At 48.3% G+C, this 25,907-nt stretch overlaps 1 protein-coding gene across 1 annotated transcript in view; it reads right to left on the bottom strand.

Annotated features, from left to right (window-relative positions):
* Nucleotides 1-25,907, bottom strand: part of EHMT1 (euchromatic histone lysine methyltransferase 1) — an 86,757-nt gene that overhangs the window by 21,018 nt on the left and 39,832 nt on the right. The window contains exons 8-18 of the mRNA XM_048512144.1: nucleotides 25,090-25,210; nucleotides 23,730-23,861; nucleotides 21,435-21,580; nucleotides 17,881-18,024; nucleotides 13,451-13,677; nucleotides 12,467-12,628; nucleotides 10,002-10,084; nucleotides 7,438-7,544; nucleotides 6,494-6,616; nucleotides 2,998-3,099; nucleotides 1,023-1,127 (exon numbers count right to left, since the gene is read on the bottom strand). Coding sequence (XP_048368101.1) covers nucleotides 1,023-1,127; nucleotides 2,998-3,099; nucleotides 6,494-6,616; nucleotides 7,438-7,544; nucleotides 10,002-10,084; nucleotides 12,467-12,628; nucleotides 13,451-13,677; nucleotides 17,881-18,024; nucleotides 21,435-21,580; nucleotides 23,730-23,861; nucleotides 25,090-25,210 — 1,452 coding nt within the window. The remainder of the gene's footprint in view (nucleotides 1-1,022; nucleotides 1,128-2,997; nucleotides 3,100-6,493; nucleotides 6,617-7,437; nucleotides 7,545-10,001; nucleotides 10,085-12,466; nucleotides 12,629-13,450; nucleotides 13,678-17,880; nucleotides 18,025-21,434; nucleotides 21,581-23,729; nucleotides 23,862-25,089; nucleotides 25,211-25,907) is intronic.

Below are 25,907 nucleotides of genomic sequence, written 5' to 3'. Positions count from 1 at the left end.
CCCCTTCTATACTGTATCAGGGACACCTTTCTCAACACCACTTAATCAAATGGAAAGGATTTTCTGATGAGAGTAAGGTACAGTTTATCCTTTCTAGTCTGCGCCCTGTCACAATGGATACGGTAGCAAAGTTTTTACAGCTGCTTAGAAGACTTCGAGAATCGGCACACTGAGCCTGTGTTATTATCGACTATGTCTTTTTGCCATTAATATTCCTTGGCCCTTAACATCTGGGCCGCTAATCACCTAATGAGACTCACTATGCCTCCCTTTACCGTGGGGAGGGATGGATTTTATATTATTGGAACGCTGGACGCCACCTTACATCTTGAACCTCAATCATAAATTTAAACCTTGAGTTTTATATTGGGTATATGCATTGGGAAATTTTATCGCTGCTTTTAAACGTTTATTTAATTATACTGTATTTTATATGTTGTACACCGCCCAGAGCCCTTCGGGGATGGGGCGGTATAAAAGTCTAATAAAATAATAATAATAATAATAATAATAATAATAATAATAATAATAATAATAATAATAATAATAATAATAATAATAATATGGATAAAGATGTTGTTGTTGTAACAGTTTTTTTATGAATGCACCCCCCACAGATGTGATGTCTTACACTAAGTCAGGGCACTGGTCCTCCCAGCTCAGTACTGGCTACTCACTGGTAGTCCCTTTCCAAGCAGTCATTTCTCTTGACCCAGCAACCTGACAACCTCAGTTCTTCAGGGCTCCACCACTCTGCTGGAGTTTCTGTTTCCTCAACTCAATGGAGTTTCTTTCTCCTCATAAACTCGCTATTGCCTGTTCTCAATGGCAGAGGGTCTTCAGGGATCTCAGGCAGAGAAAGGCCTCTCCCAAGCCCTCTAATCCGGAATGCCAGAGATTACTGGGGCTTGCATGGAAATCATGAGATAGTCCACCAGTTTTCTGCCACTATAAACCAAAAACTTGCAAAGTGGCAACTCGGTCAAAAATACAGTCCAGCAGAGCGACTCATCAAGGCTTACGTTGTCACGGATGTTGATATCTGATCCTTTGGCCAGGAGCAGCTTCACCAGCTCAACATGTTTGTATTCCGTTGCCCAGATCATCGGCGTCCAGCCTCCGTCATCCTGGGAATGCAAGAAAGAGCTCTGCTGGGTCAGACCAAAGGATAGTGAAGTTCACCAATCTCTCCCCGCAACAGTGGGTAGCCAGATGTTCCCAGGAAGCCCATAAGCAGGGCATGAAGGCAAAAGCCCTCTAAGCAACCCGTGTTTAGGTCCACGGAGGTCCCACTTAGTAATCACAGCTAAAATGGATAGACCCTCTCCTCCCTGAACTTGTCTGCTCTAATGCCTTTTATCACTAGCCACCAGCACCCATGTGGCAGAAAAATCCACAAGGCAATTATGCATCAGGTGGTGTAGTAGTTCCTTTTCCCTGTCCATCGATTTAATTGGCCGAGCCCCAGCCACATTCCAGTACCAAGAAAGGGGAAGAGGAAAAACTAATCTGTGCAATAACTTCACATCATTCAAGATTTTATACATTTTTATAATGTACAACCCCACCATCGGTATTCCTTGTTAACCCCACAAGTCACAAAGTCCATGTCAGTAAAATGCTTCAACGCTTTAGTCATTGTAGTTGCTCCTTTCTGCACTTTTCCCAGTTCTGGGATATCTTTTGAGCGATGCGGCAATCAGAGTAGTAAATTATTGGCTGTATTTATATATTAGCATGATGGTACTGGTTGTTTCGTTTTCAAATCAGTTTCCCAATACCCATTACTCAAGAATAATGACTCTTATATAGAATTTGCCTTTTGCACTATTGCTCACAAGTCAAGATTTTCATTGAGCTTTCCAATGCAACCTCTAAGCGGGTGATATAAAATTTTTGCTGGTTAGTTGAACTCCGTTCAAATCCCATTGAGGTACATGACATTGGGATTTTTTTGCTCCTCGTGCAGTACTTGACGTTTATTTACACTGCATCTTCTTTTGCCGTTCTTTTGCTCATTCACACTGAGCCATTTTGAAGTTCTGGACAGTCTACTGAGGTTCTCACCATTCGGAATCATTTCATGTCATCTGCAAACTTGACGACTTCATTGCTCAACCTCTATTCCAAATTTTTATGAATGACAAAAGGAGCTTCGGTGCCAATACGGGGGCGTTGCTTCCTGCCATTGTGAAATCTGTCCATTTACTCCCAACTTTGCTTCTGGCCCTTTAACCGGTCACCAGTCTCTAAGATGACCAGTGCACATCACCCTCTCTATCTGCAAGCTGAACGACACTCATCAAGACCTCTAAAAGGATGGGAAGGCAGGATTTCACTCTGCAGAAGTCGTGCTTAGTCTTTTCCAGAAAAAAAATTGTGATGCACATTTAACAATTCTGGTTTTAAGTAATGCTTTCCAACAATCATCAGAGTCAGAAGTTAAACCAACAGGTCTGTAATTTCCTTTCCTTTAGAGCAGGGGTCTGCAACCTGCGGCTCTCCAGATGTTCATGGACTACAATTCCCATCAGCCAATTGACCATGCTGGCAGGGGCTGATGGGAATGGTAATCCATAAACATCTGGAGAGCCACAGGTTGCAGACCCCTGCTCTAGATTCTCCTTTTTCAGTCTGATGTCACCTTGCCTTACCAACTCTTTCCTATCTAGAGTTCATTTCAATGGATTTTTATGCTATGCTTGTTCCAAAGGGCTCCCAAATACTTCTTCCCTCATCCATAACCGATCTGTAAGGCGTGTTTGTTCACGAGAAGGCAACTTGCCCAAAAGTCAGCCCTCAAAAACGCAGACCTGAGCCCTTCCATCCAACCCTAGGACTCTCACCATTGCAACCCACTCGGTCTGCCATTTTCACAGCCGTCTTCTGGACAAGGAACATTCACCTCCTTTGTTGTGTCTCGCAACACATTATTCATTGATAAAGTACTCTCCAGAGATGGGCCAGGCTCTCAGGCTGGCCATCTGAACGACTTACCTGGCAGTTGACATCCATCTGCCCATTGGATAGAAGATGCTGCACCACCTCATAATGCCCCTTCTTGGCTGCCAGATGCAGACACGTAGAGCCTTCTGCATCCTGGACAAAGTACACAAACAGCTGTGCTGTGTTAAGCTGGCACTACAAAGGTCTGCAATGCTGGAAAACAGGCATAGACCACCATAGACCACACCTGTAACTATGATCCCTCAAGACAAAAGCAAGCTATGACCAGTCAATTGTGGTTGGCCAGGTATTAGGAGAAACAGGAAGAGGAAAGAACCTTCAGGTGGCCATGCCACTTATTTGGAACTCCTCCCCTAAAAAGAAGTTCATCCCATTCCATCCTTACTGGCATGCTTTCAAATGGGTATGATAGGGGTATTTGACTCATTTGTTAACAAGGGCCAGATAAACCATGAATGTGACTTGGTCAGGCCAGGCCTGAGGTGGGGGGTGGCTCCTTTGGCTGGCCCCAGAACAGCACTGGGCAGGTGGTTTTGATTTGGTTTTGATTTGGTATAACCATTCACACACCCACAGGTTTCATACTGAGGATGAAAGGGAAAGATTTAAAGAAGAAGAAGAGTTTGGATTTATATCCCCCCTTTCTCTCCTGTAGAAGACTCAAAGGGGCTTACAAACTCCTTGCCCTTCCCCCCTCACAACAAACACCCTGTGAGGTAGGTGGGGCTGAGAGAGCTCCGAGAAGCTGTGACTAGCCCAAGGTCACCCAGCTGGCGTGTGTGGGAGTGTACAGGCTAATCTGAATTCCCCAGATAAGTCTCCACAGCTCAGGCGGCAGAGCTGGGAATCAAACCCGGTTCCTCCAGATTAGATACATGAGCTCTTAACCGCGTACGCCACTGCTGCTCCTTAAACAATTTCAATGAGTACATAACTGAAAAAGAAGTTCAGTGCAGTTTGAGAAGTCATAAATGACGCAGACCCAAAGTAAAACATAAGCTAAAAGGCCAGAAGGTGGATTTGCTGGCTGGAAACATGCAAAAATGCAGCAGACATTGTACAGCAGGAAACATCAGAAGAGCAACCTCAGCCCTGGCAGACTTGTATGCGAATCTTCCACTCTCACAGCAGCTTATGCCCCAGGAGTTCACTTCTACTCGCTAGACCTGCCATACTGCTCCTTTGGGCAGCTGGGTATATTCAAACCCCAACTACCTCCACTCTTTAGGTTCCTAGAAAATAAAGACCACACAATCTGCCTTCTTCAGCTTTTATTACCAGCATGCTGCTCCCCTTCAAGGATGATTTATGTTCTACAGAAGAAGTAATTACCTTGAATAAACCAGCCTAGATTTCAGGTTTTATTATGTGGCCATAAATAACCTGATAGGCTGAATATTTGGCCTTCGTGTCTGTTAACAAAATGAAAACAAACAACCCCCTTGCCCTTTTAGCCTCAAAAGGCAAACAAGTGTCCTGAGTGATGGCCCTCCGTGACCTCGAGTGGGCTGCTTCAGGTCTGTGCGGAGACCCATTTGCTTCCCAAAGGGAGCTCGCTCCACTCATCTAGGCTTTTGGGATCTAGCCAAAGTCCTCTGGCAGACCGTCTTTGGCGGCTAGCGGCTGCTGGCAGGGTAGCTTTTCAGGCACAGCCCAACTCCTCAGTAGATAGCTACCCACTTGTCGCTACGCCACTCTGCAAAGCGAACGAAGCAAATGAAATGCCTGCACTTTGCACGCCTTCTGATTTATCCTACTAATGAGCAATCAATGTACTTCCTACTACGGCCCATATCACCCAATCCATGCCACTGAACCCATCTTAGTCAGCTGGAAAATCGCCTTTGCATTTATGCATTCGAAGGCCACCACTGAACACCCGCCTGGTTTTGCAAAGGGGTGTGTGTGTGTGTTTGAACATCAAATATCCATCACTCTCTGCCTGATTATCGGCTGGCAGGCGCCACCCTGAAAGATGTTCCCTGACACAATCGCATTTTGACTTGGCAATCTAGGAACCGCTTTTGGAAGAGACAGACCTCTGCCATTAGCCTGCAAGATGCTTTGTGCGCACTAATTCACACGATCCAGAAACAGAAAAAGGGCCTGCATTTATTTATTCATTTATAATTTATATATATAGGGTGCTCTTTCCCTGATAGGCTCAGGGTGGCTTTCTGCATATTCAACTACAGTTCAGTTTCCTAAACCACACTTAAGATGCCCAATGTAAGAACATAAGAACTAGTCAGCTGGATCAGACCAGAGTCCATCTAGCCCAGCTCTCTGCTACTCGCAGTGGCCCACCAGGTGCCATTGGGAGCTCACATGCAGGATGTGAAAGCAATGGCCTTCTGCGGCTGTTGCTCCCGAGCACCTGGTCTGTTAAGGCATTTGCAAGTCTCCTAACCACTTCCAAATAAGGAGTGGGGGAGAGAGGAAAGCAGGGGGAGGCCAATTCTGATGGAACGCCATTGCTGCCCTCAATCACAGGCCTGGCAGAACGGCTCCATCTTACAGGCCCTGCGTAAACTGTGACAAGTCTGGGTTTCGCTCAACAGAGCGTTCCATCAGACTGGGGCCAGGGCTGAGAAAGCTCTGGCCCTGGACAGTTGGATCTCTTGTGGGCCAGGGATCACCAATTGGTTGTTCTCCATAGAGCAAAGAACTCTCTTGCGGGTGTACTTGGACAGGTGGCATGACCGTCGTGAATGAAGGCAGAACCCTCTACACCAAATCAACACTACCACATTAATGCACTTTCAGTTCCTACTTGTTTCTGTTTAGGGAGGGGCCACCCATGGAACAGAACATATAATGCACACAGAGCATCTCAGATTCAATCTGTGCACATCTAGTGAAAGGTCTTTCTTTCTCTGCCTGAAATCCCAAAGAGCTAGTGAGCTAGACAGACCATTGGTTTGCTTTGGTATGCAACAGAGTGGTGAACTAGGATCTAGGAAATCTGCTCTTCCCTTTGCCATGAAGCAAGCAGTCTGCTTTGACCGGTCCGCTCTGTGCTCCTTGGAGGAAGGTGGGATATATACTAGATCAGGGGTAGAGAACCTGCGGCTCTGTACTAGATAAATGACAGGTGAGATTCTTATGTTCATAACTATATGTAGAAAAGCACTTGCTGTGAATGCAGACGGTCCCAAGGTTCAATCCTAACCAACTCTCAGGTAGAAAGTGTTAGAGAAGACCTTTCTCAGTGTGGGACCCCAAAGAGCTGCAGTCACAGTTACAGCTGACTCCGTAAAGGTCTACTTCATGCATGTACCCAAATGTGAAGCAAAGAGAGAGAAACCACTCCAGGGCCTGAGCTATGACAAGTGCCAGGTTTAGTAACATACACCCCAGCAGCTTCTAATCGACAGATATTTTTCTTTTTTTTAAGTACTCCCCCACCAAAAAGGTCAGCTTCTCTTTTACTTTTAAGACTCCTTGGGAATCTCGAACTCTGTCGACTGGCAGCCCACTGGAAACAGACACAATCAAAGACATGAAATCAAGAAGCCGCTCGCACCTTGGGATCTACAAGCGCTCCAGCCTTGATGAGGTACTTTACAGCCTCTAGATGATTGTTCTCTGATGCTTCCATAAGTGGAGTCCTCTGGTCCTCAGAGCAGTTGTCTATATTAGCACCGGCCTGCGACAAGACGCACAGAATGCAGAATGATGACAGTCAGTGTCTGTTCACTGTAGAGGTACACCCCAGTGGGCTTTATGACTTGGGTACTTGCTAATTCACCCTAAGCAGTGAAGGAACTTGCTGCATCCTACTGCCCCCTGCATCAGGAAGAGGGAATCTGGTCTTTAATAAGGAGGCTCAACAGAGGACTTCCCAGCAATTCTTGTCAATACTAAAAGAACTTCGCTGACTGGCAACTCCAACTCATTGCCAGCACAACTCAAAATATTCTTTCCTATCTTCCACGCCTAAATTATCTGGGAGTACAGTATTTCAAGGGCTGCCTCCTCCCATATGAACCTCCCTGACAGCTGACCCTGCTTCAGGGGTAAGGTGAATGTTACTCAAGATAGAGATTTCTCTCTTGTGGTGCTTTGGCTCTGGAATTCCCTCCCTGAATTCATTCACTTACTCTTCTGAGTTTCAGCTGCCAGGTAAAGACTTCTCATTTAACCACACCCTGAGCTATAAGTAGCCTTTTGTTTTATTTTGAGTTGGTTTTGTTCTGATCTTCTGATCACCTGGTGAGGTACAGCAAAGGTAAAATGTGGACGCGGCACCTTCCAGAAGATCCCAACTCTTATTCACTATGATCCCATCATGCATATTTTTAATGAAAGAAAAAACTCCCAAAGAGCTCTAGTCGGTTGGACAGAGTAGAGGCTCTTCAGATGCAGCTGGCAGAAGGTGCCAAGATACCAACCCCGCTGAATGACAACCACTGGCAGAAGGTGCCGAGATACCACCCCCTCTGAAGAAGAACAACAACTGAGATAAACCTGGATCAGCATGTGGCAAATGTCCACGTGCCCAGACTCTGCAGCTGCATGAAGAGGGGTTCTCTTGTTTTGATGCTCCATTTTGAAATTAGGGTCAATCCCGTCCACTGGAAAACACAAAAATGGGAGTAAAAACACAGTGCAAAGTCACCGTTGGTAGAAGAGTGAATGCAGAAGACACCCCCCCCACGCACGCACGCACGCACGCACGCACACAATATCACACTGGCAGAAAAGAAAGGGGGAGACCTACAAATTGGATCTATTTCCTTGACCTGCCTTAGTTCAAGAAGAACGACAGAATGTGTCCTGACAAACAGATTCCATTGTATTACAGGACATCAAACAGGCTTATACAAACTGAGGGCACACAAGGAATTGTAGTGTGTGCCTGAGAAAATGGGATATTGCCCCCCCCCCCCCAATCTCCTCCTCCAAGACACCAGAAGCCACAAAGGGCTTGAAAAGTCTAATTTCCCTGTCTCTGTGTTTAACAAAAGAACAGTTCCTGTTAGATCTCCAATGTCAATCAACAGGTACTGTCCCCATCAGGCTGTTTTTTGGATGGGGGCAGGGGCTCTTTAAAAACCAACCACCTATAAATTCATCTTTTCGGCATGGTGAGAAATTCCCCAAAGCACACACGAGACCGGGGGTGGGCCCTTCTTTGCTGCCACTTTAACACGACATTTGTTATGACTGGTACATTATTGTTATAACTGGCACAAGATTTGTTATGATTGGCACATTATTATGAAAAATTTTATTAGAATGAACAACACTGGAAGCCCGTGAGGAACTGCAAAGGGAGGGGAGCCTAAATATTTGTGTCGAATGCCTGTATCCAAATCTCCCTCCAGAATTCTAGAGGCCCTCAAGGGCTCAAGAGCAGGTACTTTTCTCCCATCTCCCCCCATGTTATTTTTTCCTTTAACTAATTCAACTGTCCTCAATGTGCACTGCCTCCAGAACCATGCTCGGTCCTCATATGACATTTTCTTTCTTCACTCCCATTCATATTCAAAAGTAATTTGTTCTGATTATTTGTGGAGTCTCCTAAGTATGTAGAAGGATGTCTACGTCTGTGGGTGGCCTTTGCTGCTTTCATGATTGGAACAGGCAACCCATTTTTCTATGGGCAACAGCAAAACTAGTTCTGGTGGGCTTTCCGGGCTGTGTGGCCGTGGTCTGGTGGATCTTGTTCCTAACGTTTCGCCTGCATCTGTGGCTGGCATCTTCAGAGGTGTATCACAGAGGGAAGTCTGTTACAAGATCCACCAGACCACGGCCACACAGCCTGGAAAACCCACCAGAACCAGTTGAATCCAGCCGTGAAAGCCTTCGATAATATAACAGCAAAACTGTTTCCACCTAGCAAGATATACACGGCATATTTTCTCTGAAATACAAGCCACTGTTTTTCCTCATTCATGCACGGATCTATTAGATCTATTATCTATTGCTAAATCTTTTGCAAACACTGGATTAGTTACACAAGGAAAGAAAGAAAATAGGAGGGGGATACCTAGCTTTCTAGAATGAAACATGGGAAGAGCTGGGAGTCAGCACCTTCTAAGCCACCTGCTCTGTCACATCTGCTCTGATGTTCTGTGCAGGTGATAACCTGTCCACAGGTGTGCTCTCTCTGTCTCTCTCACACACATAGAAGGTCTCGCTCAGGTCCACTTGCAGTCTTCTGACTGGTATCAATTTGAAACCTGAACCTTGAGCTCACAGAGAATAGGGGCTGGGAAGGACCCAAAATACTGCTAAAACAAAACAGCTGAAACATTACTCAAAGCGAGGGGCGAGTATTATCTATTGCTAGATCTTTTGAAAACACTGGATTAGTCCACATGAAACCAGGACCTCTGACATTGCTTAGGGCGTGTCACCGCCCCATCCTTCATATTAACTTCCTAGGAGGATTCAGCTGAGAAAACAAGCTACTTCACAGGCCCTAATTCAGGCTGGTGGTGAGCAGGGTGTTTATTACGCAAGTTATTTCTACCCCCACCTCTCCCCACGAACTGCCAAAGGAAGCTTACAATAATTCACGCACACAAATCAGGAGCTATTTAAGCAAGCTATGTAAGAAAGTTAACTAGAAAAAGAGTAGATTAAAATAATAAAAAGAGTGGAGATTTTTTGAAAGAAGAAAACCCCAAGAGTAACCAGAAGACTAAACTGAGATACAAGAATTCTACAGCCAAGAACGACACCCCAAACCCTCACCAGAATTTAGAAGGGGAAAGATCACCAATAAAATAACTTAGTGGAAGACCTCCCGACTTCTCCAGCTCTGCCCCATCCAGCCCTTCATTAATTCGTGCTCCCATTTGATTCCGTGGGAGTTTCCAATTAAGGCTGAGCCTGATGAACACTCGTTAATCACGAGGCCTCTTGGCTTATTCACTCTATGGCCAGTGTGCTCATTTCCCACCCCAGTGCTGTAATGTCAAGTGCTAAAATCAAGGCGAAACTCCAGAACCTAAAAGATCCATTGGAAACCCATCTGCACAGTGGAGATTTCTCCTCTGATACAACGCAAAGAAGCCACTTACCCAACATAAGGAGGACCTTCTGCAGCTCTCCTTGCCGTGCAGAGAAATACAACTGCTTTGGGTGAAACCGTAATTTCTTGGGCCTGTCAAGGAGCAGAGAGGCTATTAGCAGAGGCGGAGCCCACGGGGACATGTCGGGTCACATGTCCCCGAGCACGAATCAGCTGGTCACGTGGGGGGTGGAGAATCACCCCCACACATTTGCCACATGCCCCACTTACTGTCAGTGGGGCGCCAGGCACCATTCCCCCCTCCCATGCCTCCGGGCTATTAGTAATCAGAAGGGAAGGAAAGCCCTTGATGCTCCCCCCATTACTAATTGCACATCAACACACTCCTTTATCTGCATGTTTCACCAGCTCTTATTTCCCTTGAATAACTACATTTCCAACAACCCAGAACCACATTCAAAAAAGATGCCAAATGTCAGGACGAATGGTGCAATAATCTGGTTTGGGCAGGGAGCGCTGATATGCACGAGAGACCCCAAAAACTACCTGAGTTTGTGAACTGTTTGACTCATGAAAATAATCCCATCTGTTACGCTGTCGCCCTCTGTCTCTACAAAATCTTTCCCACAACAGGGATAAAAACACAGTTCCTCGCTACTGGAGCAAAGGAGGGACGCATTGCTCCTCCGTGCGTGGAGCACAAGTGCTGCACGGCAAAAATCTAAAATTCAATCCCCAGCACCATCGTTTAAAGAATGACAGGCAGAGAGGGATGGGAAAGGCGTTCTTTCACGTGAGACTCTGAAGGGCCACAAGTTGTTAAGCAGACTATGCTCATTAAGATGGAGTAATGGTCTGAGTCAATACAGGCGTCTCCTTCCTAATGGAGGATGGCTCATCCTTCAATGGCAGAGCATCTGCTCATCACGCAAAAGCCCTTAGGCTCAACCATCCCCAGGTCAAGTATCCCAGGTAACGTGCTTTGGAGGAACATAAGAACAAGCCAGCCGGATCAGATCAGAGTCCATCTAGTCCAGCTCTCTGCTACTCGCAGTGGCCCACCAGGTGCCATTGGGAGCTCACCTGCAGGAGGTGAAAACAATGACCTTCTGCAGCTGTTGCTCCCAAGCACATGGACTGTTAAGGCATTTGCAATCTCAGATCAAAGAGGATCAAGATTGGTAGCCATAAATCGACTTCTCCATAAATCTGTCCAAGCCCCTTTTAAAGCTATCCAGGTTAGTGGCCATCACCACCTCCTGTGGCAGCATATTCCAAACACCAATCACACGTTGCGTGAAGAAGTGTTTCCTTTTATTAGTCCTAATTCTTCCCCCCAGCATTTTCAGTGAATGCCCCCTGGTTCTAGTATTGTGAGAAAGAGAGAAAAATTTCTCTCTGTCAACATTTTCTACCCCATGCATCATTTTATAGACTTTTTATAGGAAATGTTCTCAGGTAGAAAAAGTCCCGGCCAGTTAGTAGGCAACACTAAAGCTCGAGGGACCAATGGTTTGACTTGGAACAAGGCAGCTGATCCAGGAATATCAGAAATGTCCGTTCCAGTGTCGTGCAGTGGTCAGCATTGGACTAAAACTGGGCAGCCTTGGGCCTGTCACTCTCCTTCAACTTTACCCACCTCACAAGATCGACGGGAGGATTAAACCGAGGGGTGAGGAAAGAAGAACATGGTACAGAGCTTCTTGGAGGAAGGGAGGGAGAAAGCAGGAACAAGTAACAGACCCACGGGTGGGGTTGCCCTCGAGTTTGGGACAGCGTGATGATCAGTTTGGTGGTGTAAAAGTGGGTTTCCCCACGGTTATGAGGAAAAGGGCCGAATACTTAATCAGACTATTTCCCTTACGACAGCCTAGTTCAGTGATGGCGAACCTATGGCACGGGTGCCAGAGGTGGCACTCGGAGCCCTCTCTGTGAGCACGCGGAAAATCACCCCCCCACACACACACATCTAGGCTGGCCTGGGTCACTGAGCACGATATGCGAGCACCGCGGTGAGCAGGAAGGACTCGGCTGGCGGGCCTGTGCTCCGGGTGGCTGATGCCCGGGGGGAGGGGGGGGGGCACAGAGGAGACAGAGATGCTAGAGAGGCACAGAGCTGTGCACGCGGGACTTGCTGGAGTCTAGAGCAGGCTGGCCCCTGCTCGAGCGGGTGGGGCGGCGGAAGAGGGAGCCAACCGTTTTTTTCTAAACTAAAACCTCAGCATTCAGGTTAAATTGCCGGGTTGGCACTTTGCAATAAATAAGTGGCATTTGGGTTGCAATTTGGGCACTCGGTCTCAAAAAGGTTTGCCATCACTGGCCTAGTTTGAGACTCCAGCCTAGTTCAACAACAGAAGTGCTAATGAAGGGTTGGTGGGTAGAAAATGAATGAAATCAATCCAACGTGCCCCACTGAGGCGAAACCCAAATGAAAGCCCCAAACCACGCCGTGAGTGGACGGCTCCACTGACATTTGAATATCGTGCCAATTCTGACAACCAGCCTCATTCTTACTTTTCTGAATCCAGGGCGATCAAGGCGCTTTCAAGGGTTTCTTTAATGGGTCCCGGGGGCATTCCAGGTGGGGCTGGCTTGGGAAAGGAAGAGGTCCCAGCTAAATCAAACCCCTCGGCAGGCAAACTCTCTGGCCGGCCTTCCTCGGTTGGTTGAATGCCACTATGGACCAAAAAAAAGGGGGAGGGAGAAAAAAAGACAACCACCATGAGCAGTCAATGCCACACACATATTGTGCATCCAACAAAGACAAGAGTTAGCTAGTAAGTTGCATTTCTCTTCAGTAATGTCAAGGACAGTGATATGAAGTTCTATCGAAAGTTCTGCTACTTGCAAGCATGGGTTGCCCTTGAAGCCAACTGAAGCAAAAACTCATGTTACAATCCTCCCCAGAGTGCTTTACCCGAAGGGAGAATACTGGGTGTTCCATTAGCCCAGTTTCATCAACTTCCTACGTGGGAAGTTGGGATCCTCAAGAGAAGTGGTGTTCAAGGACAGCCTTCTCCCTGACCTGCTAGCTTTTGACTTCAAAGCCCTTTAAACAACGTGAGAGAAACATTCAAGCTTTTGCTCCCCTTACGTTGCAGTTTGTAATGATACGAACCAACAAAAAAACCCCAAAATCCGCTGGGTATCGCTCCCAACCACAAGATACAGGCGTTCCTACTGATTCCACAGTTTCACTCTGTGAAATATGGTCAGTTTTGCAATCTCCCTTTCCACAGACAGGACTCCTGTGAGCAACAGACAAGTTGGACCAAACAGTACAGAGTTTCCCCCATGCCAACTATCATCAACTAGGTCTGAACTTCCCAACAACTGCCTCTGAGAAGACTTCCAATGGGCAGGTAAGATCATCCACCCAGCGTCTCACTTCATCCCTTTGATTCTTGTCAGCAGAAAATTGATTCGCCCACTGCAAGTTCCCCAAATGCATAAACACAAGCGAATTCCCACTTGCGGGAGGGCCAGAGAGTAACCCACCTCCCTGTCGTGGTGTCTGCCCTTCCCTCTGAAGTCCCGATTTTCTTCTGCTCGTAGGTCAGGGAAAGGGTAGAGGTAGTGTCCGCCTTGGCGATCGTCACTTCTTTCGCCTTGGAGGCCTCCTCCCCACAGTGTGGACAGTAGCTCATGCCTTTGACCTGGGAGGCACAGTTCTTGTGAAACCGGTGGGAGATGCTGCTCTCTGGCTGACACTCCATGAACGTGCCCTGGGAAAAGAAATGCCAACACAAAAGAGACATGCGTTTCTTTATTCACATGATCTGCAGTCTGCCTTTCCCACGGGGACTCAAGGCGGATTACACAAAGTCAATACAACCAGCAAGACAAGACATCCAACACACACTGCAAAAGGATTTGGATGGCAGAAATGAGTAGCCAGAGCTAGTGATCTATAGTGGTCAGCATGTTAGACTTGGTCTGGGGAGACAAAAGTCTGGGGAGCGGTGGGTTCAAATCCCCAGTCCATGAAGCCGACTGAGGGTCTTTGGGCTGGCTGCTATCTCTCATTCCTATCGATCTCACAGGGTGATGGTTAGCTTAAACTGGAGGAGGCATTTATGCCATCTCCCAGGACAGGATACAGAAGCATGGTGCACGTCTGTATTAGAGTGACAAAACTAGGCTCTGGGAGTACTAGGTTCAAATCCACACTCTGCCAATGGAAGCTTGTTGGGTGACCTTAAGCCAGTCACAGTCTCAGCCTAACCTACCTCACAGGGCTGCTGGGAGGATAAAGCGGGGAAGGTAGAACGATGTATACCAGCCTGAGCCCCTTGGAGTTAGAGATAAACAAATACTAGATTAAGGGTGGCCAACCTATGGTGCTCCAGATGTGCATGGGCTACATTTCCCATCAGCCCCTGCCAGGATAGCCAATTGGCCATGCTGGCAAGGGCTGATGGTAACTGTAGCCCATGAACATCTGGAGCGCCATAGGTTGGCCACCCCTGTACTAGATAGATAGAAAAGTAATAGGGTTATGTTTACTCAGGCTTCACCTGCCACAGTATGGATGAGCAGATGAAGCTGTACTACTGAATCAAATACCAGCTCCACTTAGCTCGATATTTTAACCAGCACGGAAAAAATCTTTTCTTTGAACAACAGATGCAAGGGATCGAACTTGGAACCTCTTGCACTCAAAGCATGCACTCTTCTGTTGATCTGTGGGCCTTCCTCATTTTAGATCCGGAAATAAGAGCCAGCATGGCGTAGTGGTTAAGAGCAGGTGGAGTCTAATCTGGAGAACCGGGTTTGATCCCCCACTCCATCACCTGAGTGGCAGAGGCTTATCTGGTGAACCAGATGTATTTCCGCACTCCTACATTCCTGCTGGGTGACCTTGGGCTAGTCACAGTTCTTCGGAACTCTCTCAGCCTCACCTACCTCACAAGGTGTCTGTTGTGGGGAGAGGAAGGGAAACGAACTTGTAAGCCACTTTGAGTCTCCTTACAGGAGAGAAAGGTGGGGTATAAATCCAAACTCTTCTTCTTCTGCTCAACTCCAGTTCCTCTACAACTCCACAACTGCTCAACTCCAGTTCCTCCACAACAAATCCAATTTCTCTCTTGTTTTCTGTAAATCAGTGCTGTTCTAAATTATCCAGATAGTGAGAATATTCTCTCTGAGTGAATTCAGAAAAATGTGTTCCATCTTTCTAAATCAGATGTTTTCCCAACCAAAATCAGGACACAAAAAGGAGAAGACCGGAACACTGGACACCCTTAATACTCGTGAACCTCTGAGGCAAGTCCTTCTGCGTGGTGGCACCTTAATTGGGGGACTATGTCTCCACAGCAGTTGAGGTTGACATTATTGTTGTGGGGAGGGGCATGACTGCAATTCTCTATCCCCTTCTCTCATCTGATTAACAGCCCAATCCAGAATGGGCTGGCGGGAAGAGACAGAGCTACTCCTGCGCTGCCCCATCTTCTCCAAAGGGATTTCCTACACAGCAGGAAGCCCCAAAAAGAAAAACAGAAAATCCCACAGGGAATAAAGGAGATACACCATTAAAAACATGGTGCATCTCCAACACTAGTTCCGCTGCTGCATAGGAACTGGACAGGCTACACCCCCTGGTCTGCCCCTGGAATGCCCCCAGTCATGCTGGTGCAATGTTTGCGGCAGTAGGCCGAGAGCCACGTGGTGGCTTCCAGGTTGGGTGCCATAGAGTCCTGGGTGACTGGCTGCTCAGTTAAGATTCCCCTCCACTGTGCATCTGCCCCTTGTGCCGGCAGAGTGGGAACCCACGCCAGTACAAGGCTGTGACAACTCCAGAGAGGGCTCCAGCCCCGCCACTCTGGATTGGGCTACTAGTCTATTTTAAGAGAGTGCTCCTAGTAAGTCCTAGTAAGTTATCTTGTTTCTATTGCTGAGCTCTGGTTCCAGAGCTCGGAAGTTTAAATATCACTCGGGCTGTTCCATCTTTTTGTTTTAAAAAAAAACCCTACAATTAATTGGAAGTTGCTTCAACTGCTCTGTTTTTATGAGCGTGGTGTGTCAATGGTTTCAATAAACAAAGCTGGGTATCAAAGCTCCTCCAAGGCCATGAAGCACAAAATACTGAGCAACACCCGGCTGCTTCCTTTGACAACAGTTAGCTTTGAACCAAGCCGGAACAGGAACAGGGGACAGTGCATCCAAACGCAGCATCTGTGAAGCTGGTAATGCCAGCCCCATAGTTAAACATGTGTAGCTCGTTACAGCTCATTCCCGCACTCTCTCTCCCACTCACCGCCCTTGCTTTGGCTGAGGGCACGTCCCCCTCCCTTAATGAGCCAAAACCCTCTTTGGCTCTCTCCTAGCTTTGCAATTTGCTCAGAGAGGTTTCTAAGCGCCCAGAGATTTTTGACTCAATACCACAACTTCCAGGAAAGGGGTCTTACCGTAACTACTGTGGCAATTTGTGTTTGTTGTGGTCGTCACCCCCAGAGGCGGGCGGGGGGGGGGGGGGGGAACGCTTTAAACGCACAGCAGCCAGACACCCCTCCCCTCTTTAATACTCTTGGCAGGGAGTAAAATCTCATCCCTGACTTTCCAGGGTGCCAAGAGACTTGATCAAAGTGTTTTCATACATGACATTTAGAAAGCCTTTGAACCTCTCCTTGCACTATTCATGCGCGCGAACAAATGTTGTTAATGCCAACTGACAGAAAACAGGAAAAGGGTCCCCTTTTTAAAAGCCAAGTGTAATTCCTGGCCAACACGTTTTAGCTGGGGTTGTTAGGTCAAAATGAATCACTTCGGTGAGGGACATCGTGACTTCGGGCGTGTTGGGCTTCTCCGTTCGGAAAACGAAACAGGAATCCAAGTGGTTGCTTGAGATCTGCCCTGCCACGTGAGGCACAGAAGGGGAACCTAATTCTGCTGTCCTTCCACTGAACATTCAGAGTGCGCCACAAATGTAGGAGGTATAAAGAGGTGCAAGGCGAGTGAGGAGATAAAATAAACTCGTCATCCTTTTAGCTAGAGGCAGCAGAAGGTGCAGTGGGATTCTGTTTCCCCATTTACTGTATTTGTAACCCATCATTCCTCCACTGGGGAACTCAAGGCAGGATTCCCAGGGGGTCTCTCCTCCAGATAACGACTGGAGCCAGACTTAGCTGCAGCAAGAATGCTGTAGCGTGCACTCCGGTACCCCGTTTGTAAATATCTTCAGAGACTCAAGGTTTCAAACCAAGCCTTGAAAGCAAAGAAGATAAAAGGGCCGCAGAAGCGAAGGAACTTAAAGATCGCTCCCAATGCACCAGTTCTCATAAATATGACGCTGGCCTCCTTTGAAAAACTGTAAAGAGTTGTCAGGAGAGGCTGCCGGTTTCTTTCGAGGCCTCTTCCATGAGCATTTCAATTGGACCAACCAGGAGAATGGCCACTCGGGGACACTTCCATGCCAGCCAATCAGCACAGGAGAAACGGCTGAGCAGCCCACTCAATACAACGATTGCCTCTTCAGGGCAACTGGGTGGCCGCTTTGTGATACTGGAAGCTGGACTGAATGGAGCACTGGTCTCATCCATCGGGGCGCCTCTTCCGTTCTTGCGAAGAGAGAGCATGCCCCACAAAGAGACAATGCAATCCAACTCAGGGAGGCTTTTGAACAAGTATTTTAAGGAGGCTTGGATGGAGTTTGACGGCCTGTACCACAGCCCCTTCTACCTACCTCCCAGCATTTCGGAGGCAAGATGGCAGGTTCTAGTCCAGAGGTGTCCAACTCTGGCGCTTCAGATGTTCATGGACTACAATTCCCATCAGTCCCAATTGGCCATGTCAGCAGGGGTTGATGGGAATTGTAGTCCACGAACATCTGAAGCGCTAGAGTTGGACCCCCCCCCGCTCTAGTCCCAAAGGGTGACCTTTCTTCTCTTCCCGTCCCCAAAGGCTGCCCCGCAATTCAGCAGGAGACTTACCGCTGCACAGAAGAAGCCGCATCCCGGGCAGCACTGATGTTTCACCATCCTCCCTCTATGATCTTCGCACAGCACTAAGAGCTGGACCTTGTTGGACGGGCGCATCACCTCGTATTTCAGCACGCGGTTTGTGCATCGGTTCAGCTGGAAGGGGTGGGGAGGGAAAAGCCATGCTTGAGAAGCGCATTGCAGAACGAGAAAGCCCTCTTCTCTACCACGCTTTGCACACTGAGAGAGATTTCACACGCCGCATCGGTTGAGCCGCGGCCTCTTTGGAACAATTACCACGTGCGCCGAGGAGGCTCAGCAACACTTAACTTCATGTTTCCCTCTCAACCTCACTTCTTCACCAAAAGTGGAAACACACACCTCAGCCACGTATGCACCCGGTGAGAGTTGTATCCTGCACTCTTGGGCAGTGACTTGAAAGAAGGGTGGCCTCAAGCACCACTCTTGGGCTCATTTAAATGAAAACTCCCTGGAAGATACACAGTCAGTCTGGACAAAGAAGGGAGCTGATGTTAATGCTCAATGAGAATTGTGACCTAAACAGACCTGGATTGCACAGGTTTCCTAAATAAAGGACTAAAGCTGGTTCGATCAGCTGGTCCTCGGACAGCAACGTTAAATTTGGCTTGGAAGAAACCACCAGTCTCCGGCTTTCAGGCATCCCGTCTTCACAATCCAATCCCTGAAGGCTCACCAATTGTGCTGCCCGCAGGCAGGGGTGTGGCCGGGTCTGACCCCACAGGGCAAAGCAAGCGGCAAGTGCGGTCAGGTCACAGCCCAATGGGTCAGGACAAAGCAGTCGCCAGGCAAGGCGTAGTCAGGTCACATTCCAATAGGTCAGGGGTCTGCAACCTGCAGCTTTCCAGATGTTCATGGACTACAATTCCCATCAGCCCCTGCCAGATGGAAAGCCACAGGTTGCAGACCCCTGCAATAGGTCAAGGCACTCCTCCACCTGAATGTCATCAGGCAGAGAAGGACTGGTCTTTCCCAGGAGAAGCCACCTCTGGCCGCACTGTGTCCTCAGGTTCTGCCTCAGAGTCCTCTGTATCCTGGTAAGTACCCAGGGGCTGGCTCTTGACACCGATCGCACCTGCACTGCCAAGCCAAGGACACCGTGGGTTAATCCACAGGCATCCCTTCCTTTCTCTACACCTGAGGGATCACCTCCATAGGTAGACTGGCCCTGCTAAAAACAGCACTGCCTTTGAGGTGAGGGGGCATTCCAGACCTATCTGTGGCATTCCAGACCATTCACTCAGACAATTCACCACTGGAGGCTGTAATCAAGAGTTGAAGGTGTATGAATGAGCCATTCTTGGGATTGCTCATCTATGCTATTTGTTTATAATATCTTTACCCTGCCTCATGCTAGCGTTTTAAGGCGGCTTGAAAGATCAAAAACAAGAAAAACCACAATAAAAACAAAATGAATAAAATATTACAGTTAAAACAACAATGTAGAATCACATTAAAATAACCCCCCACTACTTCAAACCCAAACCCAATCACTAGCATGTCGGCAGGTGGCACAGGATGGTGCTTGCATCTGGGTCCCCAAAAACCAGGGTTCTTCTCCCCACCTTTGCTGAAACGATTTTGTTGAAACAAGAGGCACTCTCAAATAGATTCTTCTTTTTAAAAAAACACAGCTAGGGAACAAATATATTTCAGGCAAAGCAAGTCTTAATTCAAACTGCTGCTTCTTTAAAAAAAAGTTTTTTCTTCACTTATGTTTATTAAAAAAAAACCTTTCGAATCTGGACATCACCTATAGATTTTTTAAAAAAACAAAACAGGAGCTCTTGCTTTGCCAAAAGCACAAGCTGCTGATCTGGAGAGCCAAAAGACCCCCCAGCCTGACTTTTTGACCCTGTTTATCAACCCAAGGGGGGGCACCATCCAAACCCCTGCAGGAAAAGAATCTGCCAGTTATCTCCTGACCACAGGCAGTCATTAGAGCTTGGCTATCCCAGCAGAGTCTAATTGAAAAACTACAGGGGTGGCGGCGGCAGCTGGCTGGCGGAATCTGCAGCAGCAGCAACGGAGAGCTTCGGGGCTACAGAGCAGCCCGTGGCGGTGGGCTAATGGAGGGGATTCAGCAGAGGGGTCTCTGGGAAAAATGAACGTGGGGGGATGCTGGAGGGGCTTAGGACATGCACATGAGGGGAGCGATTCCTATTCATTCAGCTGGGGTCTTGCGAAGAGGAAAGACTGAGAGTTTGCGCACATCCTTTGGCAATAACCGTTTTTTTCCAATAAGGAATGTGTATGGCCGGATTCTCAACCACCTGGCTGCAATTTAATTTGTTGCGCTCTATTTGTCTACCTGTGCGGGCACCAGTGCTTTTATTTTCAAAAAAGGAGACGCCAGCAGTGTTCAGCCTGGGCTAGCAGGTGGTTTCAGGTGCTGCCACGGTGAGCGGGTCTGCTTCTCGGCATTGGAGGCCTCCCTCATCACCAGCTCATCCATTTGGAGTCCGCTCTGTGTGCACCTTTCTGCTTCTCTTTGTGCTGTGTGCACCAAGCCCAGTCTCTGTTCACCTCTTAATCACATCCTCTGCAATCTCATTTTTGCCCCGCCCTTCCTCCAAGGACCTCAGGATGGATTAAGCCAAGAGAGGTCTAAAACCATCCAGTGGCTTTCGTGAAGCCAGATCTCCACATCTGTGATCTGGCGCTCCAACCAATACACCCTGCTGGCTCTCACCTTGAATTTTCCTGGGTTCTTTTGTCTGTGAAGAGTCACTTTCTTCTACACACACACCCACCCCCAACTGACTGGAATCAAACTGTGCCTGGGGGCTCCAATCTCTGCAGCCCAGCTCTACCTGACAAAACTCAAGCTAGGGAATTACGTCCGAGAGCCAAACTAGATGCTGCATTTAACAAGCATCCTGCGTGGGGACTTGCAATCGGAAAGCAGCTGCAGGTTGTCCCATGGGAACTCACTTCTAGAGTGCCCTGATTTGGATCAGGACTGCAGCAGGGGGACAAGGGACTTCAGCCTTCCTCAGGTTGGGAAAACAGCATGGGGAGGAAGACTGAAGCCCCCCCCCCCCCAATGCACTGCAGTCTCCATCCAAATCAGGCCCCTGCTGTGCTGCAGAAGTGAGTCCCCATGGGAATCTTGCAGCTACGGTGGTCTGACTGCAGGTCCCCATGGTGGCCTCACACTAAATGCAGGGTCTAGTTTGACTCTCAGCCATTCCCAAGCTCCATAGCCATTACAAAACAGAAAGAAGCACAGGCAGAAACAGCCAATCAAATCCGTCCCTTGCCATGTAATTGGCAGAAAATCCAAAAGTGCATCCAATTGACTTCGGTGCCCCTCTGCAGAGAAGCTGGCAGAACTCAAGGACTGCATATTGAGATGTGAAGCACTATCTTCCTCAAGCCGCACCGATTACTTCCAGCTGCTGCAGCCCCAGAGGTGGGCCTTAGGGCCTGGGGCAACGCCAGCCTGCCTTTCCAACGTTCTCTCCCAAAGCGGAGCCGGCACATGATCACACTCCCCCCACACGGCACAGCCAGAAGTCAACTACCTCCTCGTCCATGCTCTCTGTCGCCATGCACTGGTTATTGGCGAGCGTGGTGGTCTCACGGCTTTTGGGGGTCTCCATTCGGCAGCTACAGAGAGGAACTTCCTGAAGACTGTCGGCTTCCATTGCTTCAGGCCCGTTGGAAAGACCTGCAAAGGGCGGGGAGACACACACAGCACAGAAAGCAAGCCAGTCAGTGCACAGCACCTTATATCCCCAACACGGTGCACATAGATGGAGCCACAAAACTGTCTGCTAAAGTTGGCTCGTAAGCGGTCCTTTGCTCGTGGCAACGATCAGCCACGTCTTGGTAACTCGGGCAAGGGAACTTTTCAAAGCAAGCTTCTTTTTTCACACAAATGGCTGATGGACGTGAGTAAATGTGGGTGGGTTTTTGCAGACTTATTTGTGTAACTGTGTTACAAGGCTGGACAATACAGTCCAAAGGGAGTGTTCCAAGTGCTTTGTGAAACATTTGCTCTGATGTTTGGCGCTGGCAGAAGAATGCCCCTTCCCCAGCTTTATAGGAGGGAGAAGATATAAAAATCAAGCAAGGGGTTTTTAAGATATGTTAAGGAGGGAAAGTGGAAAGGCAAGGAGAGTCTACAAGAAATCCAACTCTGGATGCCGTACGACATCCCGATGAAATAGAAATTGGAAGACTTCCCATTTGCAGACCATTTTCAAGGTTCGAATCACTTAATATACATTGTCTCGGTAATCTGTACAACGACCCGGTAAGGTAGGCCAGCATGACCCACATGATGCAAATACAGAGCAGAATGGTTTGCTTAAAGGAATCTAGAAAGTCTGGTGGGGGGGGGGGGCGATATTTAAACCAGCAGCCTCCTAGGCCCGTGGTGGTGAACCTTTGGCACTCCACATGTTATACTGGCAGGGGCTGATGGGAATTGTAGTCCATAACATCTGGAGTGCCAAAGGTTCGCCACCACTATCCTAGGCTATGGCTTAATGCTTTTGCCACTACCCTACACTAGCTCCTGACAAGCTATGCACTCTATTCAATTTCTACTCGTTCAAAATGTTACTGCGTTCCAACTTTGCCTTCCCACACTTCCAGTCTCACCCGTGTCTCCATCGTCCTTGCAGGCAACCGAAAGGGAGCGGCGCCGTCTTTTTTAATGACTTCATTTATTTTTAAATGCGTCTTCAAGAACTGTACTCCAATCTAGATTCGACCTTCAAGCGCTTGCATTTGCGCCTGGAGCTATCCGGCTCCTGCTTCGAAAGGGTTAAGCTGATCTATTGTTTCATGGAGCCAATTCCCAGCAGCTGCCACTTGAAATCAATGTACTGGTGGCCATGTCAGTGCCAGAGTATTTCTTAAAATCAATGCCCTTTGTCTCGTTGGGCTTCCCTCCAGTGGTAAAAGCCAGGTGGTGGGGGCGGGAGGGGGACGGGGGTGGGAGGGAGAGAAGGTCCTGCGTATCACTCGCAATAAGTGCTAAAGCAGCCACAGACCATGCATCATTAAACAGAGGAGTCTGCTCAGCCTACTGCAGCCCAGCTGAATGGATTACTGGAGCAAGCCAATCCCAATAAGGAGAAGGTGGGCAACTAACAAGGTGAAAGGTCACGTGTAGCGCTGCATCAGTCCCTGAGTGTGCGGCCAAGCGGCGTGGAAAAGCTCTCAAGCCCTTTTTAGGATTAGAGGCTGGACGGCACATGGCCTTCAGCAGCGGGACCAGCCACGCTTGAAGCAGAAGGCACTTCTACCAAGCAGAGCCCTCAGCCAACCCCATCTGCTCAACAGAGCAGCCTTCCTAACATTGACACGTGCACACTTGGCCGCTGCCACCTCCTCCTATGGAATGAGATCGCATGCCTCAGGCCCGGGAATAGGCACACGACTCCATCAGAAGGCAGCCTGGAAGGTGGGGAACTTCTGTGGATCGGGGTTAAAAAAAAGGAAAGGAAAAAACCAACAGACACAACCGAGGGGAGATACGTTCGGCCCGGTGCCTGGCACCCTGAAATGCTCCGAAACCTGAGCGCTCGTCAGGATATTCCCACTGGGCGAATATGCATGGAAAAGTTTAATTCCCTGCATCACCCCCCACGTCCATCCACCCAACTGCAGGCGTGACTGGGCCAAGTGAGCCATTAGCCCTCCCTTCCTGCTGGTTGCTATTTGATCCATTTGTGGTTTATTTAGTGATGCTGGCCTCTCCTCCTATTAGCAGCCACCAGGGGGCATCATCTTAATACAGAGAAATGAAGCTAAGGAAACAAAGAACCAACATGGTACATGGCCATATTTAGAAAGCTGACACTCACCTTCTGATTGTGAAGATAGAATTCCCTTTACTCGGAGATCCAAAGAATCCAGAGACACCTCCATGTATTCCATGTTGTTCTCCGGCCCAGCTTCTTCTCCGCTCCCCAAAGGTGGCTTGTACGTTTCGGAACCTGGGTTAAAATATAGACATATTTATATAACAAGAAAAAGAACTATGCATGCTATGTCTCTCTAAAGGCCATATTCATCTCTAACAGACAGTATTGCTGGCTACACGCTGAAGGATCTGCAAATACAGATGCAGATAGAATAATTAAAATGCAACAGCTGGGCCAATTGATCTTTTCTCCCTACTTCCTCCTCTGCCCGATCCAGGGAGATTTCCTCTATTACAGTTCAAGGAAAGGGGGGGAAAAAAGGTGTTAAGAGACCAGGAACATAAGCAAAAGAAGTCTTCCTTTTTTCAGACACATCTGTCTGCTGCTGATTTGCAGCAAGAGCAGAAGCATACATGGCAAGAGGAAGGGAAGAGGAAGACCTGGCTTGCCTTGGGCTTAGCCCACTCGGATGCAAAAGGGCTCTGGATCCAAGCAATGCTAAAAAAAAAGGCTATTGAGGCAGAGAGGGATGGAGGGAGGGCAAGGGGACACCTGGATTCATCCAAAGGGGAACACAAGCCAGCATTAACAGCAGGCTCTCAATGAGCAAGGCAGGGTCTGCTAGAGAAAACTGGGGGACCTCTAACAGGGACCGGGGCTTGCTTCCCCTCCATGGCTCCACTCTTGTTCTCCCTTCCTGACTCTGCACTGCTGTGCCAGCAAGGTGGCCTGCTAGAGCCTAGAGCTGGTAATTCGCCCTGCAATCCCCCTCAGCCACTCCCTTCTCTAAAATTAAGCCACCCTCATCCAATCAGAGAGAAGGAACGTTCTGAATGACTTCAAGTAAAACCAGTCACACGCCAGGTGGGCCCACCCATGGGCCAAAATGCATTCGTTGAGCCCTGGAGCAGCTCCAAAGGGAGCTCAAGGTAGGCTGGCCTCCTAAAGGCGATCCTGCTCTCTGACCTATGGAGACGGCACAATTCAGGCTGCTGAAATGAGAGATGGGCAATCTGGCTCGGCTGCCAGGAGCTCAAAGCGAGCTTGCTCAAGGCACTGCTAAACCTGGCTTAGCGGCTTGTTTTATCAGACGACCACGAAGAAGAAGAAGGGTGGAAGTGTGGCCACGACAGGCTAGGCTTTACCCTCGCTTCTCAAACTGGACCTGTCAACTGCAATTTCTCCTCCCTTGTACTGCTCTTGTCTGTAGGTTGGAAACCTGGGAGCTACCCGATCTCTCTCAAAGGGCAACAGAGACCTCGAGTCTCTACTGAACCGAAGACAAGACTGAGCCAGTTACCTGAAATGCTGCTGGGTTTCTTTTTACTCCGTCGCCTCCTCTTCCGGGTGGGTTTCAACCAGGGGCTGTCTGTCTTCCCTTTCCTCTTCATCAGTTTCTTCTTGAGGCTGGACTCTGAACTCTAAAACCAGAGGAGCCATCTGCTTCAGGAAACAGTGACCTGACCCTCAGTAATACCAAGGCGGGGAGCGGCCACGGCCCTTCCTCGGGACAGCCACGGTTAGTGGCACGCCCTGCATTTTGCAAAACAGCAGTTCTACAAAACACCACCAAACCCTCACTGCAGTCCAAGACTTGACCATTAAGGGGGTTTGTAGCTTGGGAAGAAGAAATCCTTCACGTCATCTTAACAGTATTTGCTTCCCCACAGCATAAATGGGGGGGCGGATAAGAATAAAAATTCTGCACCCAGCCAATGCACGCTCCAAATCCAGAAACGCCTTGTTCTGCACAAATTACGTGAAATAAGCAATTCAGCACCATTTTACCTTACTTTGCATCTTACACAATACAATTTTTACAATTTAGTGCAGGGACTTTGTTCAAAAATATTTCACCTCTAGCCACCAAGCGCACAAGCAGCGACAACTGGATGGGAAATAGTGGGACACACACACACCCTCCTCCCCGGGCACTATGCTTCTGCCACATTTATTCTAGTCATTCATTCATGAGGAAGGGCACAGGGAGGGGATGAGCCCCAGAGGTGCTTTGACTAGGGAACAGAGTCAGCGTGGTGTAGTGGTTAAGAGCAGGTGGACTCTAATCTGGGTTTGATTCCCCATCCCCTGCCCATGAACAGCAGGCTCTTTTCTGGT

The sequence above is a fragment of the Sphaerodactylus townsendi genome, linkage group LG12, assembly GCF_021028975.2.
Source record: "Sphaerodactylus townsendi isolate TG3544 linkage group LG12, MPM_Stown_v2.3, whole genome shotgun sequence".
Classification (NCBI taxonomy): domain Eukaryota; kingdom Metazoa; phylum Chordata; class Lepidosauria; order Squamata; family Sphaerodactylidae; genus Sphaerodactylus; species Sphaerodactylus townsendi.
The sequence above is the reverse complement of the archived record's forward strand: the minus strand, read 5'-3'. Positions and strand labels throughout refer to the sequence as shown.